Source organism: Colobus angolensis, unplaced genomic scaffold (assembly GCF_000951035.1).
Source record: "Colobus angolensis palliatus isolate OR3802 unplaced genomic scaffold, Cang.pa_1.0 Scaffold59, whole genome shotgun sequence".
NCBI classification, from domain to species: domain Eukaryota; kingdom Metazoa; phylum Chordata; class Mammalia; order Primates; family Cercopithecidae; genus Colobus; species Colobus angolensis.
The window spans coordinates 7336543-7354025 of record NW_012119487.1 but is presented as its reverse complement, the minus strand read 5'-3'; the positions used below and the strand labels follow the sequence as shown (position 1 = coordinate 7354025).

The following is a 17483-nucleotide window of genomic DNA, read 5'->3' as shown; positions in this document are numbered from 1 at the left end:
GATAGCCTTGAAATATGTGATAGATGAGATGATAGGCATCTACAAAAGTATGCATTGAATTTTGAGATTTGGGCAGCTCAGGCTCAGACAGAGTTATTGGAAATTTTCCCCCAAACATTAAAAGGCCTTGTAAGTTGCATTGGTAGCCCCAAGGATATCAATTAACCATGGATACTTGCAGCATATAATAAAAAGTCATAAAGATATAAACTAGATGTAATTTAATTGCTTCTTTTTTTTTTCTAAGAGAGATAGAGGTTTTGCTCTGTCACCCAGGCTGGAGTACAGTGGCATGATCACAGTTCACCATGACCTAAATTCCTGGACTCAAGTGATCCTCCCACCTCAGCCTCTTGAGTAGCTGGGGACCACAGGTGCATACCACCATAGTCAGCTGGCTAACTTTTCATTTTTTTGTAAAGATGAGGGTCTTGCTATGTTGTTCAGGCTGGGCTCAAACTCCAGGCCTCAAGTGACCCTCCTGCTTTAGCCTCTCAAAGTGCTGGGATTACCGGGGTGAGCCACTGTGCCTGGCCTTGATTCTTTTTTTTTTAATGACTGGCAGCAGGCTTTTCAGTGGAAACTTTATTATTATTATTATTATTTTTTATTATTATACTTTAAGTTCTATGGTATGTGTGCACAATGTGCAGTTTTGTTACATATGTATACATGTGCCATGTTGGTGTGTTGCACCCATTAACTCGTCATTTACATTAGGAATATCTCCTAATGCTATCCCTCCTCCCTCTCCCCACCCCATGACAGGCCCTGGTGTGCTTCTTAATATCTTGTTTCAATATGACCCTGTCCTCACAAAGTTATATGTATCATTCCTTAGGCAGTATCACTGCTAGTATGTTCTATTATTTGACAATTCACAAAACACATTAAAATCAGTTATTTCCCCTGATTCTCATAGAAGTTCTAAGAGAAAGTCTTACAGGTACTATGCATAGCTAATGAAGGGTAGAGTCAGAATTTGAACCTAATTCTCTGACATCACTTGGCCTCTGTCCTTCTCTGAAGCTTTCTCTTTTTAAAAAGAAAGGGCCATTTTAACTGGTATGAGATGGTATCTCATTGTGGTTTTGATTTGCATTTCTCTGATGGCGAGTGATGATGAGCATTTTTTCATGTGTCTGTTGGCTGTATAGAATCTCTTCTTTTGAGAAGTGTCTGTTCATATCCTTTGCCCACTTTTTGATGGGGTCGCTTGTTTTTTTCTTGTAAATTTGATTGAGTTCTTTATAGGTTCTGGATATTAGCCCTTTGTCAGATGAGTAGATTGCAAAAATTTTCTCCCATTCTGTAGGTTGCCTGTAGGGATAGCATTAGGAGATATTCCTAATGTAAATGACAAGTTAATGGGTGCAGCACACCAACATGGCACGTGTATACATATGTAACAAACCTGCACATTGTGCACATGTACCCTAGAACTTAAAGTATAATAATAATAAAAATAAAAAAAAAAGAAAGGGCACAACTCTAACAGCAAAGAGTTGAAGAGAGATTATCAAAAACTGTAATTCAAAATGGAGACTGCTGGGAAGAAAAGGATCAACTTACAAGAAATACATGCTCACAGAGAAAGCAGAGTCAAGAATTAGGTGGATTTTAACCAGCCCATAAGTACAAAGACCAATTAGTTCTATGTAAAAGGATACCGTAAGTATAGGATAAGTCTTTATCCCTAGGTACATTCCCTAGAGAACAAAATCTTCTTGGTTTAAGTAGAATCTAGCATTGTGGACTTCAGTAGAATTAATAAATATGGCTTTATGAAAGAGAAAAAAAGAAAGATAAAAGCAAAGAGAAAAGGAAGGAAGGAAGGAAGGCAAGAAAGCAAGAAGGCAGGAAGGAAGGAAGGGAGGGAAAGAAGAAGATAATCTATTATCTGATAGTATCACAGTGTTCATGTATGGAGTGAACACTCACTTCAATTATTACCCCAGGAGATGAGGAAAACCATTTTTCCTTTCTTTTCCTCTCTTCCTTTCTCTCTCTATGCTGGGAAGAAAGTATACTTTACTGGACAAGCATTTAACAGGGCTTTTATACAGTTATCATAAAATATTTGCATATCTATAATTTTAAATTTTATCTATAATTTTAAAAGCCATGTGCAAATTAAATTACTCTTTCAATCAATAAATGTTTTTTGAGCCCCAGTTATTTCAAACATTGTGCTGAGTAGCTAAGATATAATAATGGAAACGACAATATTTTCAGCTTGTAAGTAGTTACAGGGTCTTAAGGCAGACACACAGGAAACCAATACTTTCCCTAAGGTGATAAGTGGTAAAATAGAGACCAGAGTATGATTATATAAGCCATCTGTGGTTGAGAGTGTGTGGTGAGTGGAGTGCCAGTCATTAAATACTCCAAGTAGAAAAAATGCCTGGAAAAATGTGTTGAAAGATCAATAGGAGTTAGTCTACAGCAGTGCCTCAGGGCAGTATTACTGGCATTTGGGGCAGGATAATTCTTTGTTGTGGGCTATCCTGTGCATTGTATAACGTTCAGCAGCATCCCTGTCCTCTACCCATTATATTTCAGAAGCTCCCCCAATTCGCCCAGTCGTGACAACTAAAAATGTCTTCAGACATTTCCCCTAATGTGAGAGAGGTGGTGGGTGCAAAGTCGTCCCTAGCTGAGAATCACTGGCTTAGAGAAACAGGTCACAAGATGAGTCCCAGGAATGGGTTTCAATGTGCATGAAGATACAGGGAGTGAAGTAACATGTGGCAACAACAATACTTCTGTGATGGATAATGAAATAGATAATATTTATAATGCACAATTGTGTACAAGACATTAGACTGAGCTCACTGCCTATAATAACTCATTTGTCTTCACTACAACCTTATGAAATAAGCAGTACTATGAAAACCCTATTATAAAAACTCCATTAAAACTATGTTGAGGGTAATGGGGCACAAGAATCTAATGCAACTTGTCCAGTGTCACCCCACAGGTGGAACAAATATTCAAACCCAGATCTAGTGAACAGACAGTGCAAAGCCCAACCACTTTTTAGAATACTGTGTTGGAAAAGGCTTTTTATGTCTGGAGTACAGTGTGCACAAAGAGATTTGAAGAGACAGAAGGTTGAAAGACAAAGGCTCAGTTACGACCTGCAAAGGAGTCTGGTTTAAATGTGAAAACAATGGGGAGTTCCTGAGATACTTTTAGCAGAAGAAACACAATAGAAAGAACCCGGTAATAGCAATAGAGAGAATGAAGGAAATTGATGGGCACAGGTCTGGGGGAAAGGAAAGTAATTAGAAAATTCCCACAAAAGATGAGAAATGTTGAGGTCCCAACAAGTGTGGGCAACTGTAGGAATGAGTAGAGCTACGCATATAATGATCTGGTGACCAGCTGACCTGATGACTGATTGGACACAATCAATGTGTGAATTCGTGAATTATGGTACTCAGTGGGTCTCTATGGGAGTGACCTGTTTCCCTTTTCTTTTCCTTTCCTTTCCTTTCCTTTTTCACATCCTCAGAGTTTACAACTAATTATACTGGGGCTACACCAGCAGCAATGCCCCTGCTTTCTGCTTTACTCATTCAGTAAACATTCACGAAGTGGCTAATAGCTCACAACAAATGACACCAATAAGAATCTCTTATGGGCCAAGCATGACACTAAATGCTTTGTGTATGCTATCACATGTATCCCTCATAACAACTCCTTAAAACAGCTTTGTTGCCCCACTTCCCAGTACAGAGGCTCACACTACTCAGCTGACCCAGGATTGGAATTTAGAATTGTTTGACTTCAAAACTTTTCCATTAAGCAAGTTGCCATTCCTTGCCCATATGCAGTTTATGAAAGAAACAGAAGATCCAAGGAGTATTCAGGTCACAAAGGCCAAATGCAAGCAACAACTACAAAAATACAAACAATTTTGGATTGCAGATATGTAGCATACATGTGTTCTTGTTGGGACAATGGAAACATAAGCGGCAAGAATTGGCTTATGACCTAACATAAGAAGATAGAATTATTTAGATAAGAGTTTTTAAAGAAAGTCTCAGCGGCACCTCAGAAAACATAAGCAGCACAGAATAGTGGATAATTGAAAGCAAATCCTTATGCCAAGAGAATATGATACAAACAAAGGTGAAGGGCAATATGGGCTGAGGATACTGAGCTGGTGGATTTACTGCCTTGGGCTTATTGGGAGAAATAATGAATGAGGCACCCCACCTTTACAAGGCTAAATATCAAAAGGAGGCCTCTTAGAATGATATTCAGTACTGGGAAGCAAAAAAAAAAAAAAGAAAAAAGAAAACCCTTTTAGATACTGGGTGACAAAGTACCTGATTTGAGCTCAGATTTCTGTGCTACACTTTTAAAAACTTCCTCTCTCCTACCTGGCCCGCTTTGCTTTATCTTGCCTCCAGTCTGTTTTCCCTCCATCTGTCCCTGACACTCTTCTGTTCTCCCTAATATATTTTGCTGACTTTTTCCAGTAAAGAATTAAGTGTCTGCCAATTTGCCCCTAGAGCATGCCAGTTTCAGCCTCTCTTGTCCTTTCTTTTTCATTTTCACCCCGCCTCTTTGCATTTCTTATTACTTATTTCTTCAGAGTTGTTTCTCCTTCTCCTCTCCTGTCCAGTTCCCCTTCCTTTCCTAGGGGATTGATTCACCTGTATCGTTGCATCTTCCTTCCACCCTCAAAGTGGCTAAATAAAGTTGGCTACAATTATTGCTGCACAACAAACTCTCGGTTGGGGCAGTGGTTCTCAAGTATTAGCAAGCCGTAGAATCATTTGCAAGCTTGTTAAAACAGTCTGCTGGGCCCCACTCCCAGTTTCTGATCGAGTAGGTGTTTGGGGGCCTGAGAATGTGCATTTCCAGTAGGTTCCCAGGTGATGCTGAGAACCATTGGAGCAGGAAAACCAACAGCTATTGCCTGGTAGCAGTCAGGCAGAAGAGACATCAGCCCAGCAGTCAGGCAGAGGAGACTTGGAGCTTTTGTTCCTTGTCACATCAACAAAGGGACTGATGACAGCCTAGGAAGCTCTGGATAAGTGCCCCGCTGATGTGCTGGGGTGCAGGGAGGAGGGCAGAACAAATGGGAAAAGGTCTGTATTATAACCTTCCGGGAAACACGGAAGCCAGCTCCAAGCCCTGTCATCCACTATCCCACTTGAGATCATGCATAGAAGCAGCAGAAGGGAATTCTCAGGATCCCTTTGATCTGTTCCCAGATCCCCAGTCTTCTGTCTGTTTATCTCCCTCCTTCCCTGGCCTCCTCTCTTCCCTCCTTCTTACCCCCTGCCCAGTGGATGATTCAGTCCTCCTCTCTCCCGCCTCCCCACCCCGCTGCCATCTGTTTTTCTAATGATGGCAGAAGATGAGCTGTTTTGTTGGCCCAAACCATAACAAAGCACACTCCATGCTAGCATTTTTCCTGATGCGCTCGCAGAGTGCTGTTTTATTGGTATCATTTCCCCACCCAGTTTTCCCTTTTCTCTCAAACCCCACCCTTTCCCCCTCTCCAGTCTCATGTGGATCCTGGATTCCCAGAATTAGATCAAGAAACACAGAAATACAGAAGAATGAACTTAACATGCATGTGGGTTGGGTGTGCATCAGGGAAGAAGCTGGAAATCAGGGCAGTTAAAGGGGTCTCTCTGCAGCACCTACAGGAGCCAGAATTACCCAAGCATTGCTGCTAAGTGGCTTATTTCCTTCCAGTGTGAAATGTGGATGACAAAACCTGTTGTGCCTGAGACGAGAATGCTTGTACTTGTCACTGGCTATTCTTAGGGTGGGAGGGCTTAAATGGTTTGTGTGTGTGTGTGTGTGTGTGTGTGTGTGTGTGTGTGTTTGTGTAAGCATCTCCTTCCCCTATGACAGAATTTCTGGGTCATTGTTTCTTAGAAATACTCTGCCCTATTCCTGACTTTTAAAATTAACTTCAGTTAATCTAGCTAAAGAAATCACAGCAGCCTACGTCCCAGCACTGATTGGGGAATCTACTATGTGAAGAAGTGGACAAGATTTCTTGAGGTGGTAAAGGTTTAGTTTGGTTAATCAACAGTAGATAACAGGTCTACCTAAGAGATTGCAAACATAGATGCCTGCATGACCCAGGCAGTTATTTTAAACAAGGGGCACCCACCAGGTAAGTAGCCATAGGGAAAGCAAAAGCTATGCTAATTGGAGAGAGTTGCCCCTCTGGGGTTGCAGCTGCTACTCGGATCCAGCTAATTGTCATCATGGTTGCCAGCTAGTCTTATTTTTCAAGAGACAAATCTTTGTGCAGAGTTTTAAATATTTATTTTTATTTGGGATGTGTGCGTATGTGTGTAATGCTATATATGCACATATGAATTTTATGTAAAAATCCTGATTTTTAAACATTGGCAACCAAAAAGAAAATTGTTTTTAGACACTGTGCTGGCCAAACAAACCTGTCAGTGGGCCATCAGTCTCCAAAACCCTGAGCGAATTAAGCTCAAACAAGGCCCAGTTACAGAATCCCAAAACCATAAATAATTCTGACTTGCTTTTTAAGTTAGCTTTTATTAAGTCATTTAAAGGGGATCTCCAAAGATTTTGCTAAAACAAAACAAAGCAAAAATCAGAGCTCCTAATTTCTGTAAATTTAAGATTGTGGAACCAACTTAATTTAAGAAATTAAACAAAGGGCAGAGGAATAGGAGAGGGACTGGGTCCTAAATTAGAAGGACTCAAGCTCCATAAATTAAATCCACCTGAGTTCTCTAGTCTGAACTGGGGAAAGGGAGGCCATCTTACCTCACATGACTGGATGCAGTGGACTAAGACGGGGTCTGGGTGCCATTGACGCCGGCCAGTGCACACAATGCTCTAAGGGGAAAGACGGGAAAAACAGATAACAAAATTAAAGACATTCGTTCTGTGTGAGAAGGGGCAAACCCTGAGCTCACCACAGGAGTCCAACTCCATTCCTCAAGAAGCTAGTTTCTAATTGTGTCCCATAAAGTGGACTGGGGCTATCTAGCCTTTCCCGTGCACACTGCCCACCCTGACAGATGTCGTTCAGGCAGAAAGTCTTGGTGGAGGAGATTTCTCGAAACTTTTCATCCTCTTTCCCAAAATTCCTAAATTTTCAGAGTGGTGTAGTGTGGTTTAAAAAAGCAATCTCAATATTATAATGAGTTTCATCTGGTTTCAGGCATAATATTAGTTCCACTTATTTTGAAATTTTAAATAACGTTACAAGAAATTGTAGGATGGTTGTGTTGATCACACACCACGGGCTTTTAAAGGTTGACAAATAAAGTTTTACAAAAGAGTCTTCAACTAAAGTGGACCTCAGAAATGCTAGATTATAAGACGTGAGTGCCTACACCAAGACTGGAGGTGAAATTGCACTCTGCAATTCTTGGTATCATCATGCAGCCTGCCCTGTAGGAAACTGGACAGAACACATACACAGGACACACAGGGCTAGTGTGAAATCACTGCTACTCAAAATGACACCAACATCAAGCTGGTGGGAGCACAGTTAGGTTCATCTTGAGATGCTAGTGACTGCCTCATTCCTGATGGCCATTTCCAGATGCATATTTAAACAAATAGTCATCTACTTTTTGTTAAATAATAATTTAACAAAACATTTTCACAAAACTTTTTTCTTTTTCTTTTTATATTTTAAAATTCTCAAAGAATATGCTTTTCTAAGGAAAAAAGAAAGTCCCATAGCAGGTTTCAAAGAGAAAAGAAGGTTCTCTCTGTAGCCTGCTACCAACCCACCCTTCTGCAGACCTGCATATTCACATTTTAATCAGTCCAACTGAAATTCCATACATTCAGAAGGAAAAGAATACATGGCAACATAGGAGCTTTACATGAGATAGCACCTACAGGAATTCTAGAATGCTAACAATGTGTAATCATTAGACTGGAGACATTCACATATGCTAATAGCAGGTCTATAAATATATACCTCATAGTCAGGTAGGAGAATGGGGATCTGCAATATTTTTCTGGAGTCATACTGCTAAAAGCTAAAACTCCTCCTTCACAGCTTCTCTAGAGGGAAAATAAATAGTATAAATCCTTATAAAGTTTGATATTCAAAACTTCATATTGCAATATATTATTAGAAAGTGACTTGGCTTAAGTCATTATTGTACCAAAAAAAGGATTATCAAAACAAATACATAAGATAAACCCAAAAGGGGTACTCAGCCTACTAAAAAAGTGAGTTATTCTCCTGCACTTACAGCCATTTATGCAGAACCATTTGCATATCAACAGTAATTCTGTTAACTAGAAATAATTCTTGTTTATGCTTTAAAGCAGGTTCCACTGGAGCTCTACTGAGCAGTGGTCACACATTTTGTTATTTAAAACATCAATAGTTTGTAGTAGTTTGGGGTCCCAGATAGTAACAATGGCAAAATATAATTTGTCCTTTGAAAGGTAAATACATGAGAACTTTATTTCTTCTCATAGAGGGTATTCACTATGGACCCCCATTTCTCCACCCTAATCAGTCAGTGATTCAATTCAGACCAAATGCATAAATACCTCACTCACTCACTATGGGTCAGATTGTCCAGTGAGCAAGGGATCTGCAAATCCATAAACCTAGTTAAGGCCCTTAAAGAGTTCTAAACCTTTTTTTTTTTTTGAGACAGTCTCGCTCTGTCACCCAGGCTGGAGTGCAGTGGCCGGATCTCAGCTCACTGCAAGCTCCGCCTCCCGGGTTTACGCCATTCTCCTGCCTCAGCCTCCCGAGTAGCTGGGACTACAGGCGCCCGCCACCTCGCCCGGCTCGTTTTTTGTATTCTTTTAGTAGAGAAGAGGTTTCACCGTGTTAGCCAGGATAGTCTCAATCTCCTGACCTCGTGATCCGCCCGTCTTGGCCTCCCAAAGTGCTGGGATTACAGGCTTGAGCCACCGCACCTGGCCAAGAGTTCAAAAGCTTTAATCAGATCCATGTTGATGAATATTTTGGTTATTTCCAGTCTTTTGTTATAACAAACAAAGCTTATATGTAAATCATGTACAAGTATATCTGAAGAATAAATTCGTAACAGTGGAGTTGAGAAAACCCACCTTATAGATTTTTAATGATGTAAAATTCAGTTTTGAGACTAATTTATACTGACAATTCTCCTTAACTGCTAAAGAAATTACACGAGTTGGTGGTACCTGTGTCATATCCCTTCCTAGATTGCAAAATCCTTTAGAATAGGGACTATCTAGCATTCCTACTTCTTATCTCAGTGATTTATAGAAAGATGAAATTTTATAAGCATTTGCCAGCCACTAATTATGGTATTGTGTCTCTAGCCTTCTCCTATGAAAATCAGGTATCTCATAAAGATGTTCCCTGTTTATAAATACACGTATATGCCATTAATTAAACAAGTACTTAGTGATTATAATTGGAGGGAAATCTCAAATGTTTTTCAAGACTCAATTCTATGGGAGCATTTGAGGTACAAGAGGGCTGTGAAACAGGAAGAAAAGCAAAGCAGTGAGATGGACAGGGAAGAGCTGACTCCTGGTGAGAGGTGAAATGATTTTCTTTTATTATTTATTTATTTATAATTTTTTTTTTTTTAGAGACAGTCTCACTCAGTCACCTAGGTTGGAGTTCAGTGGCACAATCATGCTCGCTACAGCCTCAGTCTCCTGGGCTCAAGTGATTCTCCTGCGTCAGCCTCCTGACTAGCTGAAACTACAGGCATGTATCACCATGTCAGCCTAATTTAAAAAAATTTTTAATTTATAGAGACAGGGTCTTACTATGTTGCCCAGGCTGGTCTAAAATTCTTGGCCTCAAGCAATCTTCCTACCTTGCCCTTCCAAAGTGTTGGGATTACAGACATGAGCCACCATGTCCGGCTGGTTTTCTTATTTTCTGAAACACTTTTGAAAAATTACAATCATATACATTACATTTGAAAGCTATAATGATAAAAAAATTTATATCCTCTGCCTAACTTTATCAAAAATTTTCAAGATTTTCCAGAATATGTCACTATAGATTCAATTAATGTCTCCCATATATGTCCCTCCAACATCATTATACTTCCTTCCTATTGGTAACAACTATTCTGAATTTGTTATTGTACAAACGCAAATCTATGCATTACTATGTTATTGAAACTATTGCCATTATGCTATTAACAAGCAACTTTTTGCATGATGGAATTCCAGTATCTAAATGCCAAAGATTTGTTTTGAAATTTCCAACATAAAAAAAGTTTAAGAGAGAATTTAGTTTACAAATTTCCTCCTGATTGGACCATTTGAAAGTTTCTAAAAAGCAAGGGGAAAAGAAAGAAAGAAAAGAAAATAGAGGGAAGAAGGGAGAGGGAAAGAAGGAAGAAAGGAAGGAGGGAGGGAGGAAGGACGTGGGAGAGAGAGGGGGAGAAAGAGAAAGAGGGAGAAAGAAAGAAAGAAAGAGAAGAGAGAGGGAGAAAGAAAGAAGGAAGGAAGGAAGGAAAGAAAGAAAAAAGAAAGAAAGAAAGAAAGAGAAAGGAAGGAAGAGAAAAGAAGAAAGAAAAGAAAGAAAGAGAGAAAGAAAGAGAGAGAAAGAAAGAAAGAGAGAAAGAAAGAAGAATAAAGGTTACTAGGATGGTCATAAGTCACCATGAAGGCTGTTGCCTGGTAAATGTCTTGTTAAAGGTCACAAAACTCAAGAATAGCCAACAATAAAGGCTAACAGAAAATTGCTCAATTATTTTTTAATGGGAGTAGTTATTTGACAGAATGGGCTGCTAATCACATCAGGGCACAAAGTTCTGCCAATGTCCACATTTGTGATAATTTCCTTATTGCTACATGTATGTGCTCCTGAGTAAAACATCCGTTACATGTTTATTTAGACCATAGCACACTACCCTGCAACTTGCTTTTCTGTTCCTCTTCCCCTTTCCTCCAAGATGCTCTTGTCTACTCTCCTCTAGTGATGGGCCACTTGATGCCTAGAGGGAATGACTCCATGCTTAAAAATGATGAAAAAGAAGACCTTTCCATGACTCATGTCTGAGTCTCCAATGATCTGCAGCCAGTGTCACTGGAGCTGTTACACACAATTGTACCCATTAAGAGGACACTTTGGGGGCGGGGCTGAGCATTAAGAGCCAGAGGGAAGAGTGAGGTCATTTGGTTGGAAACTGTGGCTTTTGCCAGCGCATTATCTTCTTGTTTTCTTCCTCCTTCTCTCTTCTCTTTAAAACAGTCATTTTTATTTAAAGGACTATTTATGTTTGGGGAACAATTTGGGAAAACAAAGTTAGAAATTATAAGATTTGATATAACTGGAGAATTCTGTTGAAAAGCTGGGAATTTGAGAGAGATTTCATATAGTGTTAAAGGCTCTTTGCAAACCTATTTCATGCAGCCACAGGAAAATCTCACTTATTTGGACCTCACTAATTCATAATTATGGTACTCCAGAAAAAAAGTGCTGTTTAGTCTGTGGAAAAAGGAGTTTATGAAGCAAAATAACAGGGGAAATGAGATGTCATGATGAATGTCTTTGTACTTCAGAAGGAAACAGTTTCAAATGGTATTTAGAAAATAGCATTTACATTTACATGCAAACAATTGCCAGAATGTGTAAAAAAATTATCCATGAAATCAGTTTCCTGAAGGACCACTATTTTGTAAGTTAAAACATTATTTTTTCCTATTTTAAAGTCACCAGATACAATAAAACACTCTCTTGACACAATGGTTAAGGATAATCATAAAAATTCAACTTAACATAGGCTTTTTGGGAAAATAAAAAGGTTTTCTTTGAGAAATGATTCCCTGGCAGTCATTCTTTTCTGTGGGCCCTTTGATTTCCTGCAGCCACCACCTCCTGAGTAAAAGATGAAATGAATCCCGCACTGAGGAGATACCGGGGGCGAAGGAGAAGGTAGCATTTCCACCCTCAGCAGTAGTACAGTTTACTGGGGAATTGGGATTAGCATGGCAGAAAAGAAGAAAAAGAATAAGAATCTAGGAAAAAAAGGGATGAGAACATTAAAAAGTGCCTCTAGTGAAAGTCTGAGGGAGCTTCTCCCACTTGCTGGGTGCAGGTGCCTTGGACATCAGGAGTGTCTGTGCCGCTGCAGGTGCGGGGGCATCGGGTGGAGGCCTCTGATCTGGTCACACGAGGACATGAGCAATGGGCATCAGCATTGACTATTTGGCTGCCCCCCTGCCTGTCCCAACTGCCAGGTCCCACTGCTCAAGTCACCTTGGCTGACAGGCATGGAGTGGTCTGGCATCCTTCCTTTCTGTCAGTATACTTCTTACCCCACTAGAAGGGTCTGGATCCCCACCAGGAAGAAAACGAGAAGGTAATATGCTGGCAAAAACCAGTTTCCAACCAAATGACCTCACTCTTCCCTCTGGCTCTTAATGCTCAGCCCTGCCCCCAAAGTGTCCTCTTGATGGGTACAATTGTGTGTAACAGCTCCAGTGACACTGGTGAAGGTGAAGAAGGAAGGCACCATTGCAATGACAAGGGTCTAGAAAGTCCATCTGAAAATTTCAAACCCTTACCTATTATCTCTCACATCCAGCATGCCCTCGAAACATCTAAAAGTACTGTATTTTCAACCTTCCTCTCTTCTCAGTCTCACAGTAAAAAGCTTTTAGAAATTGCTTCTGTTGTCAGAGGTGTTCCAATAGGAAACACTGAATAGCCCATTAGTTCCTTTCTCAGCTCAGTTTATAAAAGAGACAGAAAAAGACAAATGACCCAGACATTATTGTATATACATACATGTGCACACACATACACACACACACAAACTATAGAAACCTATTTTTCTTTATTTTGCATGGAGATAGCTAGTGATATCTTTTCAGGGATGGAGGATATTTCCAGGGGGAAAGATTTGTACTAAGTGAACTGAAATCTCATTTTTATTTAATTAAGAAGTTTGTGGTAGAAACTGTGCAAGACATTTCACATGTGTTATTTTAAATTTAATAGCAACCATGCAAGCTAGATATTATCCTCATCCTTGTAGATGAGCAGAGAGAGGCTCCAAGGAGTAAGTGACATTATATTTGAACCCAGGAGGACCTCATTCTTCCTTTTATGTTAGTTGCTACTTCGAGATGTTTTTCATCAAAACCCCAGATTACCTAAGACCTTAGAAATTCTTCCTTTAATAAAAAATATATTATTCTGTAAGTCAGGCATCATTTGCAGGAATACAAAGCAGAATCCCCGGAGCAAGGCAAATAAACTCTGTAGGCATCTAAAACTATACTTGATCGTTCTTTAAAAACAAACACAATTGTTTTCACAAGAAAAAAATAGTATTATAAAGAAATATCGCTTTTAATCTTTTTTTTTTCTTACGTTTCATGTTGGGGGAAGTATGGAAATGAGGGGCTTCTCACGGTTGAGAGGAATGAATGATTCTCTATCTGACAGGCAAGTTAACTCAAACATATACCGGGGGAAAAAAAGACTATAGCAAACAGGGTGAGGCAGGGAGTACTGCATTAAACTGGGAGTCAGCAAAGTTGGTGGCATTTATTTTTCTATTTCTTGCCAGCTATGCAATATTGAACAGGTCATCCAACAACAGCTAATGTGTCTGTAAAATAAAAATAATACAATCTTCCTTTCCTGGCTTATTGGTTTGTGATGAGACTCAAATATATACGTGTGTGTGTACGTGTGTGTGTGTGTGTAACATATCACATATATATTTTTTCACACATATATGTTTTGAAGACAATAAAGTGTTATCCAAATGTAAGGTATCATTTTTTATTACAAAGAATGAAGTCATTGGAAGCAGACTAGAGAAAATAATGCAATTTAATCCATTACTCTGTACTCCTGCCAGATACAAAGGCATTTGAAATAATGGCAGATAGCAGGAATTTTCATGAAATAAGCAAGCATCATTTACTAAACAAACGAGCCATGCTTCAGAGAGGTGTGCTTATATTTATAATATTTATCTTGTCAGTATTTTATTTTGTAATAGTAGGGTTTCTTGAAGCATTTCAGTGGAATTACCTAAGGTGCTTGTTAAAGATGCTCATTCCAAGGCATCTCCAGTCTTTCTGAAGGCTGGAATCCTGCTGTTCTTTTTATATACTGCCCAAGCGATTCTTAAGGACACAAACATTTAAGATTAAGTACAACATGGAACAACTCCCAAGATAAGTCAATTTGACTTACAAGGATTTTACTCGACATGGAGTTTCATTTAACCAATTGCCTTGGTTTATGAGGCATTTCTTCTTATTTATGAGGACAAGGTTAGATTTCGCACCCTGGGTGACTTGCTGAGTGCCACAGAACCATAGCCATCATGAGATCATCTGTGGCTGGTGTATAATCTCATCCTAGAGGCCCCGAGGTACATAAGGGCAATCATCTCATCATCATTTCCACTGCATCCAGTGACTTCTTTTTTCTTGTTTTTCTTTTACTATAAAATTGTAATTTCCGAAACACAGAGCATCTCTTGCAAGCTTTGTTTGTAAGCAATATTCTTTAACATAGTAACTGTGAAAGAGCAGAGAGAGCACAGGTAACAGCTTGTTTTGCTACTCTGTGATAATTAGTGTTCACCATTGGTTAACTACTTGGTTTCCTTTTGGCATAAAGGGTACTTATTTGGAGTTCAAGAAAACATTAAAATGTTAATTATGTTTTCAGCTTCTGAAATTCTGATTGCTGGGAATTTTTCTAGAAACAAATAATCCTTCTAAGGTGAGGACAAGACTCATTTTGCAAGTTACCTCAGCTCTTCCCTTACATTTTGGAAGCAGCTAATTTAATGATTTCACTTTGTTTTCACATGGAAATGTGACACAAGCCTCAAGAGTTCCAGAAAAGCAATTGCATCCCTATCAATACTGTGAACTGTGACAAGCCGTATAGTTTAGTTATACACCCAAATTATAAAGAGCAGGGCAAAATCTCATACAGATGAGAAGAGGCAGGCAAACTGAGGGGAAGCAACCTGCCTCAAATAGGAATGGCAACTGATCAAGAAAACTTGTTATGCATCAAGTAAGCTAAGGTCTATTCATACGTTTCTCATCTGATACTCACATTAATCTACTGAGATCAGTGTTATTTCCACTTACACATGAGGAAATGGAGGTACTGACTAGTAAATTGCCTAAGGTTATGCAGTTGGTGAATAAAAGACACATGCACACGTATGTTTATTGTGGCACTATTCACAATAGCAAAGACTTGGAATCAACCCAAATGTCCATCTGTGACAGACTGGATTAAGAAAACGTGGCACATATACACCATGGAATACTATGCAGCCATAAAAAAGGATGAGTTTGCGTCCTTTGTAGGGACATGGATGCAGCTAGAAACCATCATTCTTAGCAAACTATCACAAGAGCAGAAAACCAAACACTGCATGTTCTCACTCATAGGTGGGAACTGAACAATGAGATCACTTGGACTCGGGAAGGGGAACATCACACACCGGGGCCTATCATGGGGGGGGTAGGGGGAGAGGGATTGCATTGGGAGTTATCCTGATATAAATGATGAATTGATGGGTGCTGACGAGTTGATGGGTGCAGCACACCAACATGGCACAAGTATACATATGTAACAAACCTGCACGCTATGCACATGTACCCTATAACTTACAGTATAATAAAAAAAAAAAAAATTCAGCTTTTAGAAAATATATTTTTTTAATTGCAGGGTCTTCAGTGTTTCTCTGCTAACATCCTCAAAATCAATTCTGGTCAACCTATGTCAAAAACCAAGAATTTACTGACTAAATCATAGTCATGATAAATGCAATGATAGAAATCATGTTTGATATACTCACTTAAGGAAGATGTTCCGCATATTTTTTCCTGAGGTGGTCAACTTAGAATTGACAAGGATATGTCAATAAGAAGCTGCTGAAATGCATCCAGACTGAGAAAAAAATATGCATTCACTTCTGAAGTAGAAGATGGTGCTACCTGCATGTTCTCACTTATAAGTGGGAGCTGAACAATCAGAACATATTGATACAGGGAGGACATTAACACACACTAGGGCCTGTCGGGGGGCCAGAGGGAGGGAGAGTATTAGGACAAATAGCTAATGCATGTGAGGCTTAATATGTAGGTGGTGGGTTGATTGATAGGTGCAGCAAACCATCATGGCACACATTTACCCATGTAACAAACCTGCACATCCTGCATCTGTATCCTGGTACTGAAAATTAAATTAAATTAAAAAGAAAAAAAGAAAATGGTGCTGTAGCAGTTTCTTTGCTCATTTAACCAATGTTTCTAAGAAACCTACAAAGTGCCAGGCACTGAAAAAGGCATCAGGAATATAAACAAGAAGAAAATGCTATGGAATAGAAGTAAATAAACAATAATGATTTCCCCAAAAGGATAGCTGAAAAAAGGGAGGCTTTAATCGAATAGAGAAAATTGTTTTCCAGTTTAGAGTCAAGTCACTGTAATTGGTATCCCTGCTGTTTTCATGAAGACAAATGGACTGTCATTTTCTAGAATGTTCCGTTAGAAACACAGAGGTGGAAGAAACCCTGCTGACTGGAAGGCTTGCACCTGGGCCTCACAGACCCTGCATCTTTGACTGTTCCCAAAGATGCCTTGTGGGGTGGATGGTGAAGCAAATGAAGAAGGATCAATTTCAGTTTATGCCCAAGAGAAAGAAAATGCTCATGCATGCCCAAGGCTTTCTCCCTTTGCCTGCTTATAGAGAAAGAGAAGTGTTTCATCATAGCACACTGAGTTTATGGGGCTGAAAGAAAGGGTCTAGACCATCTGGCACATCATGAAACATGAGGCAGAAACTCTTTCTCCAGGGCACTGTAATTCCAGCTACTGTAGTTTAGCTAAACCTTAACAAAACAGAATGGAGAGTAAAAGTGAAAGTCTGGAAAGGCCAGGGGATGGGAGAACCTGTGGAGGTGTTTTTCTGGCCCTCTCCTTCATACTTCAATGCAGTCTTCACACTGCCCTCAGCACTGAGGTGCACTCCACCTCCACTCAGAGCTCTCATGAGGCTTGACAACCTAGGAAGGGCAGGCAATGCCTGGTGGGATCTTGCCTGTCTGCTTCTCCTGACCTCATTCTTTTACCACCATCTTTCCTCTCCCTCAGTACCACACATACCCTAGTTTCAGCCAGATGGAACATTTACTATTTCTTACCCTCTTGAGTGCTCCTCTTGATCACAGTTTAAGACCCAGAGGAAAAGCTTTTTGGTCAGTTTCCATTGATCCTTCCCCAACTCCACCAGGCTCCTGAGCAGAAGACTTGGTTGCTTCCTCTCAGGTGTTCCCATAACACCTCTACTACGTTCAAACCTTTTTCCATGTGACATCATCATAGACATCTGCTTTCATGGCCAAATTGTAAGTCCTTAAACAGAGGGACTATTATTTTTCACCTCCACATCCCAGCACTCAGCATAGCTCACGGCACATAATAACCGCAGTAAATGTTTGTTGAATGAATGACTAACTGAATTA

At 39.7% G+C, this 17483-nt stretch overlaps 1 protein-coding gene across 3 annotated transcripts in view; it reads right to left on the bottom strand.

The window, feature by feature from the left end:
- Nucleotides 1–17483, bottom strand: part of PAPPA2 (pappalysin 2) — a 417104-nt gene that overhangs the window by 43953 nt on the left and 355668 nt on the right. For 2 of the 3 annotated variants that reach the window (XM_011962377.1, XM_011962378.1), the window contains one exon: nt 6787–6858. In XM_011962377.1, coding sequence (XP_011817767.1) covers nt 6787–6858 — 72 coding nt within the window. Of the gene's footprint in view, nt 1–3914; nt 4000–6786; nt 6859–17483 lie in introns of all 3 variants that reach the window. The other variant, XR_001004080.1, reaches the window with a different exon arrangement.